We start from the raw sequence: 14,935 nt of genomic DNA, 5'->3' as shown, positions 1-14,935 counted from the left end.
CCCCAGGAGCCAGTCAAGGACGGCAGGGTCAGCGGGCCCTGGGGGCACAGAGGAAGCCCTGAGAAGGGCAGAGGTCACCCCTGACCCCTCAGGCCTGCCCAGGCTGACAGGCCCAAAGCTCCAAGGACAGGTGGAGACATACCTCAGGGGTAGGTACCCTGGCCAGCTCATCTGCCCCTGGGGACAGAGCAGGCCCGCCAGCTGGTGGTTGGAGGCCACCGGTGGTCACTGTTCTGACCATAAAGGCCAGGCCCCGGGTCAGAGCCCCCCCTCCACGAAGGAGCCGCAAGTCACCAGGTCGAGCCACCCACCACTGGCCCCACCATCCTGGGGTGAGGGCCGAGTTGTGGAGACAGACAGGGGTGAGGCCCCAGGGCCACTTCCGTGGTGAGGTCCAGGACCAGGCTGCGGGATGCCGCCCAGGGGCTTCCTGGAGCGCCTGGCCCTCGGACACACTTCTCAGACAGTGGGCAGGAGTAGGAAAGGGCCCCCGGGGTCCCCTCACCCCCACCCCAGGCTCCAGCCTCTGCTTCCCCTGGGGCCCCCCACCTGTCCCGGAGACTTCACAGACGTGGGCACAGATGCCAGGCCAGCTGTGTGATGGCCGGACGTGGCCTCCCTAGCCCCTGGGAGCAGGGCCCCGGGGACCCATGTGGGGAGAAGCAGGCCGGGCAGTCCCAGTGTTCCAGGGACCAGTGAAGACCTTCCCAATGTGCGCCCCTCCTCTGCCTCTGAGAATATCCTCCAGGGCAGCCCTGCAAAGTCAGAGTAAAACCCCATCAGGTCACTAACTGGCTGTGGGGTTGCGGAGAATTGGATGCCAGTCCTGTCACAGCCCCCTGGGGACGGGAAATCCTCCACCCTGAACGGATGACTGAGAAAATAAGAGTTTGGGCAAATCCCGACTGAGGCCCTTGGCGGTAAGCGCCGCTCAAGAGGGTCCGTGTTTTCTTTACATAAACACATAAATCACAATTAACAACAGGGGAAAAGCTACAATCTGCCCGGTGCTCGAGAACCAGGCGTTTCTGATCTAAATGGATGGCTGGGCCCCGTAATTAACGGGCCATGATGCATTGCTGCCTCGTTCATGAAGATTAACGGTCATACCTGGGACAGGAGGAGAAGCAGGACGTCCCCCGAGAGGAGGGGGCTCCAAGCTGCTGGTTCGTCCAAGTGCAGCAGCCCCTGCCCAGCAGCTGTGCCCGCCCCGCCTATCACATCTCCTTTGGAGAACGCCGGCCCTCACTCCCCGCTGACCTCCATGGTGTGTGCATGGCGGGCAGCCTCTCGGTCTGGCTTGGCCGGCGAGCAACCCCAGGTCACTCAGAGGGGTGGCCTTGGGTCTCCTGGGCCTCGTCCCCGCTCTGGGGCTCGTGCCAGTGTTGGAAGTCTCCAGACCCTGTTTTTCTTAGGCCCAGGGTTAGCGTCAAGGTGAAAGTTGTTTTGAGCTGGGACCCCGCCTGCCGCTGGGTGCCTCGGGGGTGGTCCTGGGTGAGGGCCCGAGCTCTGTCCACGCACTGGCTTCCCCCCCATTCCACGTGGGAAGGCCGTGCCTTCCCGTCCATCCCCTTTTGCCCTGTCCAGGGGGGAGATAGACCGGCTGCCAGACCTCACTCTGCCCTCTGAGCAGGAGGCAGTGGCAGGGGCTCCAAGGGGCCGCCGGGAGCAGGCCGTGCTGGGCTGAGGCCCTTCCCTCCTGGGCAGCGGGCAGGTGGGGGACCCACAGTGACCCCCGTCCACTGTGCGCAGCTTGGAGCAGCACATGGTCGTCCACACAGAGGAGCGAGAGTACAAGTGTGACCAGTGTCCCAAGGCCTTCAACTGGAAGTCCAACCTCATCCGCCACCAGATGTCCCACGACAGTGGCAAGCGCTTCGAATGTGAAAACTGTGTGAAGGTAACGTAGTCGCCCGGCCCCGCCCCCATTGTCGAGATGCAGGTGATGTGACGGGCTCCCGAGTCGTTTGGGGAAGAGTGGAAGTGGGCTGGGTAGCACAGCAGGGGAGGGCCCGGGGCCAGACCTGGGTCCTCTCAGGGTTCCTGCCAACGTGGCAGGACAGGCTGTCATGGGTCAAAGTACTGGAGCTTAAGACCGCTTCTGAGGTCCTGTCTCAAGCATCTTCAGGGTGACAGTTCTCTCGAGAATTATCGTTGAAGAAACACAGTCAAGGGAGGCCTGACGGCTCACTGAAAGCCGTGCAGGGGGTCACCACTGCAGCAGAGACCCGCCGGGCCAGGCTCAGTGCAGGGGCAGAGCAGCCAGGGAGACCCCCATCCCATGGCCAGACCCAGGCCCGCAGGGGAGCAAGCAACAGGTGGGGAGTAACTCGCCGGTGTCTGTGTCCCCAGGTGTTCACGGACCCCAGCAACCTGCAGCGGCACATCCGCTCCCAGCACGTGGGCGCCCGGGCCCACGCCTGCCCCGACTGCGGGAAGACGTTCGCCACGTCCTCGGGCCTCAAGCAGCACAAACACATCCACAGCACCGTCAAACCTTTCATATGTGAGTGGCCCCCCAGCCTGGCTTCCAGCCCGTGAGGTGGGGGCGTTTGGGGGTCAGGCCAAGGCTTGAAAACCCCAGGCTCTTCCCCACCCGCGGGACCCCGTCTGTCCAGAAAACACTCGTGGCAGCTGCTGACACCTCTGCCGTGAGAAGCCCAGGCCTGGCTGCCCTCCTTGGTTCCTCCCCCTCGCTCGCCCCTCCAGTGGCCGGAGGTGGGCAGTGGGTGGTGAGGAAATCCGGGTCCTGCAGAAGGACCCGGCAGCCCACCGCCCCCCACTTCCCCTCCTCTTCCCCGCACGCACGTGCCGCCCTGAGCTCCAGCAGGTATATGATGGTCCCACTGCTGCCCCCCAGGTTCTGCTGTTCACCCCCCAGCAGCCTTTGGGGAGCCCGGGCTGTGTGCCTGCCCTGACCCGGGCAGCCGGGGCTAGCTGTAAATAACTGGACCCCTGTCCTCACGGAGCTTTACCTGCCAGTGGAGAAGACAGAGGCTAAGCCATACAGATCACAACAGCACACGTGACGGGCACATCGCGGGGTCGGGGGGCAGGCGGGAGTGCAGGGTCAGGAGGCTCTCCAGGCGTCCAGGTGGGTGCTGTCCTGTCCACGTGCTGGGAGGTCAGGACGGCCTGTTGGGCGAGAGGCGTCCTAGCAGAGGGCTGGAGGAGGCATGGGGGTGAACCAAGGGGGTGCCTGGGGAGAGGGCTCGCGACGGGGGGCTGTGAGCACAGAGGCCTTGAGGTTGGGGAGAGAGGGGTCAGAGGTCACAGGGGTTGGGGCTGGGGCTCTGGTGGGCCACCGCGGGGGTATGACCCTGGTTCTCGGGATACTGGAAGATACTGAAGGTTCTTCTCTGCCTAGCATTGCGCCAAGTCTCATTTCACACGAGGTTTTGCGGAGTCACGGTTCATGCCAACACAGCACTGACTCATCGTCCACACGAGACTGTGCTAGCTGTCATTTCACACACGTGACCTCACAGCATCCTTCCAAAATCTTACAGAGCAGGGGCCACACTATGTCCAACTGAAGGGAGCTGACAGAGGAGGAAACACGTGGAAACGTTAAATGACCAGGCCCTCAAGGCTCGGCGGCAGAGCCCGGATTCCAGCTCCAGGGGCCTGGCTCTTGAGCCCAGACTGGGCAGCCTGGGGCCTCTCGGGCTCCAGCATGTCATTGTGTGTGTCAGGGGTGACTCTGGGAGCTGGAAGACTGGGCTCTGGGTGTTTTCACCGACTTGGGGCTTGTGCAGGCCTGGACTCCTGCCCCAGAGAGGCCATGCTGACTGGCTTCTCGGGCCTTTGTTGAATAGCTGAGGCTGAGCCCCCTCCTGCCCACTGCCTCGAGCCCAAGCTTCCAGCTGTCCTGCTAGAGGTGACTGAGCCCGCGGCCTGCCTGGGTCACCTGCTCCCTTGGTCCAGGAAGCAAAGGGAGAGAGCGCTCTGCCTGGTGGCCACCTCACTGGGGCCACCGTCCTCTTACCCACCACCCCTTTCACCTGCAGACCCTGGAAAGATCATCCGAGTCTCGATGGGAGCAGGGCCCATTCCCTCTGGGAGGGGCCGGGAAGGAGTGAGCTGGGTGGGAGTAGAGGCTGGGGGCCGGGGCTTTGGGCCTGGTGCATATCCTGCTTCCAGGATGAGCGTCCCAGCAAGTCCCTCTGTGGGAGGAAGCGCACATGAGTGCATCTATCATAGGTTTCTAAGCTTTTCCGCAAAGCTAGGAGAGGAAACTTGCACACAGGCTTACAAGTCATTGCTTCTCTGGGCATGCAAATGGGCTTTGTGAAGTCTTGTTGGATTGTAGTCACAGCGTAAGTTCTGGGAACCTCAGCAGTCGGGAAGGGTCCGAGCCCACCATTTCCGCTGCCTGCATGGACTCTGTGTGCAGATGGGGAGGACACGGGGCAGCCTGGACGGGCCCCACCGGCTATCAGCAGCCCTCCGCCTCTCGTCTGTGCCCCGTGCCCACCTTGGGCCTTGGCTTTCGGCCAAGGGGGTAAAGCGAAAGAGAAAACCCCAAACTTGGCCAGGTGCCACGTATGAGAGGGAGATGCAAATGTTCGAAGTTAGCTTAGATGTGAACATCGGCCTGCGCGTCCTCTCGACCAGGACAGAGCATCCTTTGGTTGAGGGGGTCAGGTTTGGAAAAGAAACTGCGAACAAATGAGCAGAGGGTAAATGATACAGCGCTTCTGAGAAAAGATGGGCCACTGGGGGAGCAAGGGCTCACGGCGGCCGGTCACTCGTGCACGGGCTCCATCCCCCGCCGGGCGGCCCCCGGGCGCCCACACACAACACACACGATGGGCACCAAAACCTGCCCCAAGTCCCAGCCTCACTGACCACATAGCCCAAGGTAGCATAATCTCCCGGTGGGGTGTCTTGCATCGGGAAACTCAAGTGTGAGGGGTCGGGGCGAGGGTGTATCCGCGCACACAGGCAGACAGGCTTCTGTGGGCACTTTTTAGAAAGGACCTTCTTAGGAGTGAGTATGTACATGTGCATGTGTGTGCATGTGTGTGTGTGCATCCCTGCACATACCCTACAGGAAAAGAAACTGCTGATCAGAATAAGTACTGGCCAGGGCCCCTCTGCATCCCAGCAGGGCCTGGGGCACCATCCACGAGGCGCTGGTCCCACGTCCAGTTCACCGTGGGCTGCCCAGGCCTTTCCCAGCCCCTGCAGGCAGCCACCTCCCATCACCGGCTCTAAGCCAGCGGTCAGCCATCCCAGGGCCAGGACCTGCCTCTCCAAGGACCTCAGTCTCCCAGAGGCCTCTCTGTAGCCCCAGCATCTCTGCAGGATCCCTTTATCATGTGAGTGGGTGGGTAGAAAGCAAGGGTCCCAGGCTCCCTGTGCCCAGGCATGGCCACTGGCCCCAGGGGCCCCTCCTGAGAGCTGCCTTGGGTGGGAGCCTGCTCAAGGCCAGTTTCCAAGCTCAGGATGGCAGCAGCCACTAACGAGGTGCCACAGAGGCCTGCTGTGGGGGGCAGAGGGTGTCACAGAGCCTCTTTGGGGGCTGGGGATACAGCAGGGTATCACTGGTCTGGCCAGGTGCCCCGAGCTGGGGAGCGGCCTTTCTCCCCCTAGGGCTGGCAGAGGCCTGTGGGTATTTATAGACCATCTGTGGCACAGCCTCTCTGCACCAGCCGCCTCCCAAAATGGGCAGATTTCATCAAATGGGGCAGTGCTCTTCTCCGTCAGCCTTGAAAACATCCCGCCAAGCCAGACGACCAGGAAGGCAGAGCCGTTAATATAAATAGATATTGTGATTAAAGGACAGGATCACCTGAGGGCCAGCGCTCCCAGCTGGAATCGTGTGACATCAGGCAGTGGAGAGTGCGGTGAGCAAGAAATGCACGGAAATCATTGTTTCCACTGGGGCTGCATTTAAGAAGCAAATCGTCCTGCAGAGAGAGACACACACAGCGTGTGCGTGTGTGTGTGTGTGCATGCATGTGTGTGCATGCATGCGTGTGTGTGCGTGTGCGTGTGTTCATTCCTCCCTTGGCTGGGTAGAAAAACAAGAGCAGAAAGAAAAACTGGCAGTTGGCCGACACTCAGCTCACAGGCCGTTGGGAAAATGGCCGAGACTGGGTCCCCAGGGCCTCTGGGTCCTGGCGTTTGGCCTCGGCCGCCACCACCCTCTCCTGTTAAGAGCAGAGGCGTCTGGCAACCAGAGCTGGTGTGGCCTCTCCATCCCAGTTTAGAGAGGTTTCGATTTTCTCAAACGTGGAACTAGCCCTCTCCACGTGGCTCCCCTCCCATCTCCACCTTCAGGCCACCCCCAGACGGTGACCTCACACAGCCAGGACCCGTGCTCCCAAAGCCCAGCCTCCAGGACTAGGAACCCCAAGGGGCCGGTCCCTCCTGGGGCCTTCCCATCCTCGGTGCAGGTCACAGGGCCTGGGACAGAAAGAGGGCAGAAAGCAGAGAGCATTTTAAACTTTACAAAGTGGGAGACCTAGCCCGGGGGTCGGTGTTTCCCTCGCCCCGGCTGGAACAGCGTGGCTGACATGGCAGGGAGGGTGGATGGGTGTCCTGGGCGGCTGGTGCAGCTGCAGACGTGATGGCGTGCCACGACTTTGTCTGTCTCTGGGAACGATTCTGAAGGCCTTGGCACCACATGGCAAACTCATGGGGGTAGGAGGGCACAAAGAGCGGCAGGGCCCCTTTCTCCAGCAGAGGAGGTCGAGGCAGCTGGAGACCTACCCAGGTTGGCCCAGGATCCCCGGGAAGGCACGGGAGTGTCCTCGCCAATCCGTGCTGGTCACCAGAGGCCAGTCCCAGGTCGGGCACACGCGCATCTGTACGTATGCGTGCGCACGCGCGTGCAGGCACACAGGTATGACGTACACACCTGAAGTATGTACACACGTGTGTGAACACACACTCGTGCGTGACACGTGTGTACATAAGCACACGTGCGTCCACGGACACGTGTCCGCACACGCACGCACGCATACACGTGTGGGCACGTATGCAGGTACACACAGTGACACGTATGCCCGCGCGTGCACACACACACACACACAGACGCTCACGTACCCTGAGCACACGCTGCTCCCGGTCACCGAGGCCAGAGCGCCCCGGTCCCACCAGCCCCGGGAGCCTGCAGTGCAGGGCTTCCATCATTTCACAGCTGCCGCTCTTCGCTTCTGCTGACGTTTCAGGTGAGGTCTGCCACAAGTCCTACACGCAGTTCTCCAACCTGTGCCGACACAAGCGCATGCACGCCGACTGCCGCACGCAGATCAAGTGCAAGGACTGCGGGCAGATGTTCAGCACTACCTCTTCCCTCAACAAGCACCGGCGCTTCTGCGAGGGCAAGAACCATTACACGCCGGGCGGCATCTTCGCTCCGGGCCTGCCCCTGACCCCCAGCCCCATGATGGACAAGGCCAAGCCGCCCCCCAGCCTCAACCACGCCAGCCTGGGCTTCAACGAGTACTTCCCCTCCAGGCCGCACCCGGGGAGCCTGCCCTTCTCGGCGGCGCCCCCCGCCTTCCCCGCGCTCACGCCCGGCTTCCCGGGCGTCTTCCCTCCGTCCCTCTACCCCCGGCCGCCCCTGCTACCTCCCATGCCGCTGCTCAAGAGCCCCCGGAACCACACGCAGGACGCCAAGCTCCCCAGCCCCATGGGCAACCCGGCCCTGCCCCTCGTCTCCGCCATCGGCAGCAGCAGCCAGGGCGCCACGGTGGCCGTGGGGCCCGAGGAGAAGCCGGAGAGCCGCCTGGAGGACGCATATGGCACCAAGCTCAAGCCCCGGGGCAGCGACCTGTCAGACGGCAGTGACTTCGAGGATATCAACACCACAACCGGGACTGACCTGGACACAACCACAGGCACGGGCTCCGACCTGGACAGCGACGTGGACAGCGATCGCGACAAGACCACGGACAGGGGCAAGGTGGCCGAGGGCAAGCGCGAGCTCGGCGGTGGCGTGGCGGCGCCCGGCGCCCCAGAGAGCGCCGGCGAGGTGCCCGTCTTCTACTCCCAGCACTTCTTCCCGCCGCCCGAGGAGCAGCTGCTGACAGCGTCGGGCGCCGCGGGCGACTCCATCAAGGCCATTGCGTCCATCGCCGAGAAGTACTTCGGGCCCGGCTTCATGGGCGTGCAGGAGAAGAAGCTGGGCGCACTGCCCTACCACTCCGTGTTCCCCTTCCAGTTCCTGCCCAACTTCCCCCACTCCCTGTACCCCTTCACAGACCGTGCCCTCGCGCACAGCCTGCTGGTCAAGGCCGAGCCAAAGTCGCCCCGGGACGCCCTCAAGGCCGGTGGCCCCAGCGCCGAGTCACCCTTCGACCTCACCACCAAACCCAAAGAGGCCAGGCCTGTCCTGCCGGCGCCCAAGGCGCCCCCGGCCCCGGCGTCCGGTGAGGAGCAGCCGCTGGACCTGAGCATCGGCAGCCGCGTGCGCGCCAGCCAGAACGGAGGGACCCGGGAGCCCCGCAAGAACCACGTGTACGGCGAGCGCAGGCTGGGGGCCGGTGAGGGGCCGCCCAAGGCATGCCCGGCACAGCTGCCCCAGCAGCCGGCCCTGCACTACGCCAGGCCGTCGCCCTTCTTCATGGACCCCATCTACAGGTATTAACATGCCCCGCCCTCACCCGCTCTCCAGAGGGGCCGCCACCCAGGTGGGCCGCCAGGTGGGTGCGGCGGCGGGAGGGGACGCTCTCGCCTGCCCCCCCAGGCTTCTTCCCTCTGCCTTTGCAGCGTCAGCAGGCACCTCGGCTCTGGGGTGTCCGTGCCACTTGGGGCCCATGCCCGGCTCAGCCCTTTCCTGGGGTGGGCAGCTGGTGGGGTCTTCTGGGCACCCCTGGCTCCCTCTCGCTGACAGACACTGGGGGACCCCCGCCATCCTCTCTCGAGCCCTTACCTCCCCCCAACCCCCAGCAGCCTGCCCTCAGACTCCACCCCAGACATCCACCCGCTGGAGGCTCCAGCCACCTTCTCTGCACAGACTCTGCCCATGACACTCCCGGCTCTTCCCTCTGCTTCAGCGTCCCTGCTTCCCTATGGCTGCTCCACAGCTGGGGCTTCTGGTGGCCCAGGGGAGACCAGAGGACGAGCTGCTGGTTCCCAGCGGGAGGAGGGGGAGGAAGGAAGGAGGAAGCTTTGGAAGTTTTGCCAAAAAGCAGTGTCCCATTCCTCTGGCACCTTCCCAGCGAGGGGCCAATTGAATCCCCCTCCCCGGCTTCTGGGCACGGTTTGGTCAGGCGGGTTTGTTAGGTCCTGGGGGTGCTGGGCAGGCTGAGCCCTGAGGAGGGGGCTGTGCCCGTGGACGGGCCTGGGAGGGGGCCTGGAGGGGCAGGCAGGCAGGCGTGTTGGCTCGGCCCCTGATACAGGCCCACGGCTCTGTGTGGGAGGGGCCCGCGTGCACACACGTAAGCGTGTCCCCACGGGCATTCAGGGAGCGTGTGGCCGCCTTGAGGGCTTGCGTGCCTGCTATTCCCCAGGGGCCAGGCAGGGCCTGGGGATGGGTGTGCAGGTGAGGTCACCTCTGCTAAAGGTGCAGTGGAAAGAAATGGTGGCGGAGCTGCTGGCGAGGGCGATGGGCCAGTCTCCTGCTCCGCCCCCTGGCGCCGACTTGGGACCCGCCCTCCATGCTCGCCTGGGGCGCTGGCCGGCCTGTGTCTGCTGCCGGTCCCGTTTCCTGCCAGGTCCTGCTGGCGTCATCACAGGAAACATGAAAAATGCCCCCCTTGGGTCTCTCTTTAAGAACACGCCATCCATGGATGGTTTGCTGACAGCAGCTCATCGGGTTTCTGGGGTGAACATAGCCATCAAAGGCCCAGGGGGCACCTGCCAGTTAGAATAAGAATCTCCGGGACCCATGGGGAGCCAGGAGACACCTGGGGCTTGAGGGAGGATGCCCCCCCGGGAGGAGCCGCCCTTGTGCAGAGGAGGGGGTCAGGATTGGAGACCTAGGGAGGGACTCTGCTGTCAGGCCTCCAGAGTTGGAGCCAGCAGGCCTGCAAGAGGCTCTCGGTTAACTGTGGCTGCTCAGGCCCTGGCGTCCTTGTCCGCCCCGTCCCAGCTCTCCTCCTGTGCCCCTCTCCTCCCACTTCCAGGCCTGGTTTAGGGCCTTGGGCCTTTTTCTGGAAGCTGGGGGAGCAGCCAGTTGGGCCCCAAGGCAGGAACTGGCCACAGACGCCCCAACCCGGGTCCTGTCCGAGCTCCTCCAAGACCCGGCCGGCGTGTGCCAGGCTCTTGCCCTCAGGATTTAGCGTACAGTGGCTGGTGGAGGGCTGCCGGGCCCCCAGCTTTATACACAGGCACCAGCAAAATGCCCGAGAGTGGATTAGCTCCACATTTTCTCCCCACCGCCCCCCAAGCCTAGTCAAGATAAACACTCATGGTGTCGGGAAGATTCACCTCCAAGTGAAGGTGTGGGCGACTGTCACTGCCTGTTAACAGGCTGGCCCAGGGCTAGGAGACAGGGTCCCCTCAGCTCCTGGATGGTTCTGGGGTGACTCCAGCGAAACTCCCCACAGGCCACGCCCCGGCAGTGACTGTGGACGTATACCCACAATCCTCCCTCCCCCAGGGTGGAGGAGCCCTAACACCGCCAGGCTGGCGACCCCCCAGCCTTCCAGCCCCTCTCACCGCCATGTGCTCCTGTCTCTGCAAGATGGGCTGGGGACGGTGTGGTGACAAAAGCCACGTGCCTTGGAAGAGCACGTGTCCCCTGGGGCCTGTGGGGTCAGCTGGCGGGGGTCGCTCGGAGCAGCCTGCTGGGCTGTCGCTAGACACAGAAGTCGGGAAAAGGCAGAAGGCGACATTTAACAACCCCCCGACGTGGGGCCCCTTCCTCTCGGGCCACACCACGCCCCCAAGGGGGCCTTGTTGAAAGGCCAACTCAGTGCAGCTCTGAACAGGGCCTCTGCTAAGCCCTGCAAAGCGGGGTGCCCCTCAAGCCAACTTCCCACGTGGAGACCACCTCCTCCCCTTGGAACCGGCTTGGGGTCTCAGTGGGCTCACCTGTGGCCGCCTGCGCTCCCCGGGTGCTCCCACCCTTGGGCCCCTGTCCTTGCGGCCATCCCCGTCCTGCTCCGGTCAAGGCCCCAGCCAGTCCCCTGGGGGCAGAGCTGAGCCTAAGAGGGACGGGAGCGTGGCCCTGGGCAAGCGAGGCGGCGGGTCACCGCAGCTGTGGCTGCCTGTGGGGAGGTGGCAGGCCTCGCCAAATCCCACTTTGTAAATCTCAACGCTCCCCCAGGGGAAACTGAGGGAGGCGTCCTTGGGACACAGTAGAGGAGGGGTCAGGGAGAGGAGGGGTGGCCACCTCCTCCACTTGTGACTGACAGTTGTCCTGGCATTTGGGGAATGTTCTAGAATTGTCACCTCCAGTAGCTGTCTTGAGGTTTTAGGTAGACCCTGCCTGGCTGCCGCGGGGAGGCCCTGCAGCCTCCCCAGGATAGAGACCTACGGGTCACTCGTGTGTATCCGCCCCGTCGGGCAGAGTGCCCGTGCCGTGGGCCGGGAGGGAGAGGGACGTGGGGTGTAGGCGGCAGCCCCCGCATGCTCCACATTCTGCTTCGGGGGAGCCCTCGCTGGGCTGACAGGCCAGTTGGCAGAGGCTGGCGCACGCGGGCCCTTCAGAAGGTTCCTGGCTCCAGCATCAAGTGTTCGTCACGTGCCTGGGTGCCAGCAGCTGGGGGGGAGGGGTGGACAATGGGGAGACTCAAAAGGGTCCAGACCTGGGCGTGGTGATGGGGAGCTCGTGCTCGGCAGGCGACTGTGAGGCTGGGTCACAGACGTCTCCACAGCGTCAGGTGGGACGTGGCCACAGGGGACATGGAAGCTGGGCCGCCGTGGTGGCCCCCCAGCTCATGACCGACGGGGCACGGGTGGGCGCCCAGAAGGGCGGGGGCCACAGCCCCTCCCCGCCCAGCGCTGGGCCGCTCGGTGGGGTCCGTAACCCTCTGTGTTGCTGTCCAGCAGGGTGGAGAAGCGGAAGGTGACCGACCCGGTGGGAGCCCTTAAGGAGAAGTACCTGCGGCCGTCCCCACTGCTCTTCCACCCCCAGGTAAGGCCCAGCCAGGAGCCCCAAGGTCCATACGGGCCAAGGTGCACACCCCAGGAGGGTCTCCGCTTCCCGTCCCTGAAGACCCACAGGTCCCTTTGAGGCTGGGGAGGATGGGAAGGGCCAGGACAGGTGAGGAAGGAGGGTGGTTCTCTGTGGGGGCACCCTGTGGGTCCTTCAGAGGCAGCCAAGGGCCCCGGTCCACAAGGGGCCCCATTGACCTGCAGCTCAAGCTCTAGGAGGGGGAGTGAACTTGCATGGGGCAGTGGGCAGCAGATTGGATGGAGCAAACACAAGAATTTTGAATGTAGGGAGAATAGACACGAGAGAGCAGGGGAGGTGTGGACGCCAGCAGTCTCTCCGGTACGAGGGACTTGGGGATCCTTAAGGGAGAAGAGCAGGAGAAGAAGAGCCTGAGTGCCGGGGGCAGAGGCAGTAGGGAGCAGGACAGCAGCAGAGGGACTGGCGTCAAGGGCAGGGCGTCCCGGGGGGCAGTGGGCAGGGGGACCGCCCTCACCCGGGGATGCAGAGGGTGGAGAGGCCGCCTGTCAAGACTAGAATCAGGGGTCTGGGAAAGAGAACCCCCAAGTCTGGGCAGTGGCCGCAGACCCCACCAAGCCTACAGGCACTCCTGCGTCCCCCTGGCCGCGTCCTCCCAAGGGGTGGGTGCGGAGAGGTGGCAGAAGCGGGGGTAAGCGGCAGGGCCGGCGGAGTCCCCCTGATTCCCTGCCCCGGTGCCCACCTGTCCTCACTGCTTGGGACCCAGCGCCCTCTCCAGAGCCACGGGCCTCCCCTGTCCCAGCCGGAGGGGCGGGGGGCTGAGCTGTGGGAGAGGCCTGGACCCAGACTCCAGACCCGGGCATTGTTCTCTTGCTCTGAGTTTCCCGCCTGGCACAAACCCCCCGGTTTGTGGAACCTGTGCCCTGCCTGGGTTCACAGCTAAACTTAGAGCCTCCCATTGTCTTGCTGGGGCCTCGGAGTTTGGTTAAGAACTTCCCCTGATTTCCTCAGGACCGGCTGGAAAAAGCCGGCAGGCCAGCCAGGCACATCCTGTGTTTGTGTTTGTGCAGGAGCTGGGCCGGGAATATCTGATCAGCAGGAGCGGGCCAGGCAGGCCGGACCCTCCCAGGCCTGAGGAAGAGGGGCCTGGCGGGGGCCCGGCTGCCCATTGTGCCTGCTGCCCGCTCCCCCCACCTGCCAGCCCTGCTGCCTGCCCGTGGGCCCAGAGCCAGGGGTGGGGGCGGGAGAGAGGACTAGTAAGTCACCTGATTAAATGGGCCGAGGTCAGACCGTCAGTCGGACAGGAGAACTTGTGGCCTCTACAAAGTCTAGGGGGCACCGCTGCACGAAGACGCCAGGCTGCACTGGTCAGCCGCCTGGCGGGACCTTGCCGGGGCCTTTCATCGCCGAGGCCTGACGTGCAGGTGCGTGGGGTGCGGGGTGAGGCAGTCCTGCCAGCCCACTGCCCACACCACCTCTGGGGTCCTGGGGAGTCTGGGGCGGTGGAGAGTCCCAGGGCCTCCCACGGCTGTGGCCACAACTGAGACCCACGAGCAGGTGAGCAGTCTGTTTGCCCAGGTCCCACCATCCAGGCCGTGGAGGGGCTAAATGAGAGGCTGGACGGCAGCTGAGGGGCAAGGCCGTGTCCATCTGTCCATCAGTGGGGATGGGTGGGGCCACCCACGGCTGGAAGCATCGTGTGCATCTGATGGGGAGCGTGCCTGCCCCACGAGGATGGCGAGGCCCAAAGCCCTGCAACTGGACAGAGCTGGCCAGGGCCCAGGCGGCAGCCCAGGGTCAAGAGAGGCCTCAGCCACTAGGATGGACCCCATTTTCTGTTTGTAAACCCCTTTCTGGTGTTTTATTGGAACCAGTCGGTTGTTCCCCAGCCTAAACCTTGAGGGGCTCGGGGCATAATGAAAGCTCTTCCTTTTCTGCTCTCATCCCTCCCGTGGGGCCTGGCTTGCAGCGGGCACTCTCTGGGGGAGTGCATCCCCCCCTCCCCTCTCCTGTCCCCCAGCCCCAGGGCCTCAGGGCAGGTGCAGCCTGGGATTCTGATCAGAACCCTGCCCGCCAGCTGGAAATGACCAATGCCAGGAGGAGGTGACTCCTTTCTCCTCCCCAGGCAACGCCTTGGCATCTCCGAGGAGCAGAGAGGCAGCCCCTCTTGCCTGTGTCACCGTGTCCTGTGCCATGTCACGTTGGAGTTATCATTACGAACATTTAGTTAGTGGAATCCAACCTTGGGCCGTTGAATTTCCTTTTAGCACTTTGCCCGCAATTATGGCCTGCTGCCGCTAGGTGCTGGTAGTGCCTCAGGCTCGTGATTTATGTTTTAACCTGAGATTGATTCAGGTAGCTATCAATTTTTCACCACTCCAAAAAAAAAAAAAAATTGGATGTAATTCTGTCTATAACCCAAACTAGCCATCCGGAGTGCTGGCCGGGAGTCGAGCCAGCAGGGCTTTGCTGGCTTGTTTCAAAGTAAAGGGCTGTGTAATTGCAAGTGTCGGCAGCCTGCATCGCCCACTTCTCAACCAGTGCAGGTTGGCTGGGGAAGGTCAGTTGCAGCTCCCCCAGCCTAGACCCTGGACTGTGACGGGGTTCCAGGCAAGGACAAGAGCAGGGCTGGCCGCAGAAAGTGAAAGAACCTAGCCCAGTGGTCAAGAAGAAGGAGGAGACCATGGGTTCCAGTGACGACCTCCTTGTCCTGGGGGCCCGTGACGTGCTCGGTCATCCAGGACCCCCAGATGCCCGTGGGGGCGGGTTCCCGTGCGTCAAAAGAGGGGACGGTTCGGGGGTGCCCCACAGTCTCTCCTGCCCTCCTGCCAACAGATGTCAGCCATCGAGACCATGACTGAGAAGCTGGAGAGCTTTGCGGCCATGAAGGCGGAATCCGGC

General features: G+C 63.5%; 1 protein-coding gene across 1 annotated transcript in view; it reads left to right on the top strand.

Annotated features, from left to right (window-relative positions):
• PRDM16 (PR/SET domain 16) overlaps nucleotides 1-14,935 on the top strand; it is a 217,416-nt gene that overhangs the window by 184,551 nt on the left and 17,930 nt on the right. The window contains 5 exon segments of the mRNA XM_024760246.1: nucleotides 1,713-1,900; nucleotides 2,353-2,506; nucleotides 7,182-8,595; nucleotides 11,950-12,037; nucleotides 14,870-14,933. Coding sequence (XP_024616014.1) covers nucleotides 1,713-1,900; nucleotides 2,353-2,506; nucleotides 7,182-8,595; nucleotides 11,950-12,037; nucleotides 14,870-14,933 — 1,908 coding nt within the window.

The sequence above is a fragment of the Neophocaena asiaeorientalis genome, unplaced genomic scaffold (genome assembly GCF_003031525.2).
Source record: "Neophocaena asiaeorientalis asiaeorientalis breed wild unplaced genomic scaffold, Neophocaena_asiaeorientalis_V1.1 scaffold489, whole genome shotgun sequence".
Classification (NCBI taxonomy): domain Eukaryota; kingdom Metazoa; phylum Chordata; class Mammalia; order Artiodactyla; family Phocoenidae; genus Neophocaena; species Neophocaena asiaeorientalis.
The sequence above is the reverse complement of the archived record's forward strand: the minus strand, read 5'-3'. Positions and strand labels throughout refer to the sequence as shown.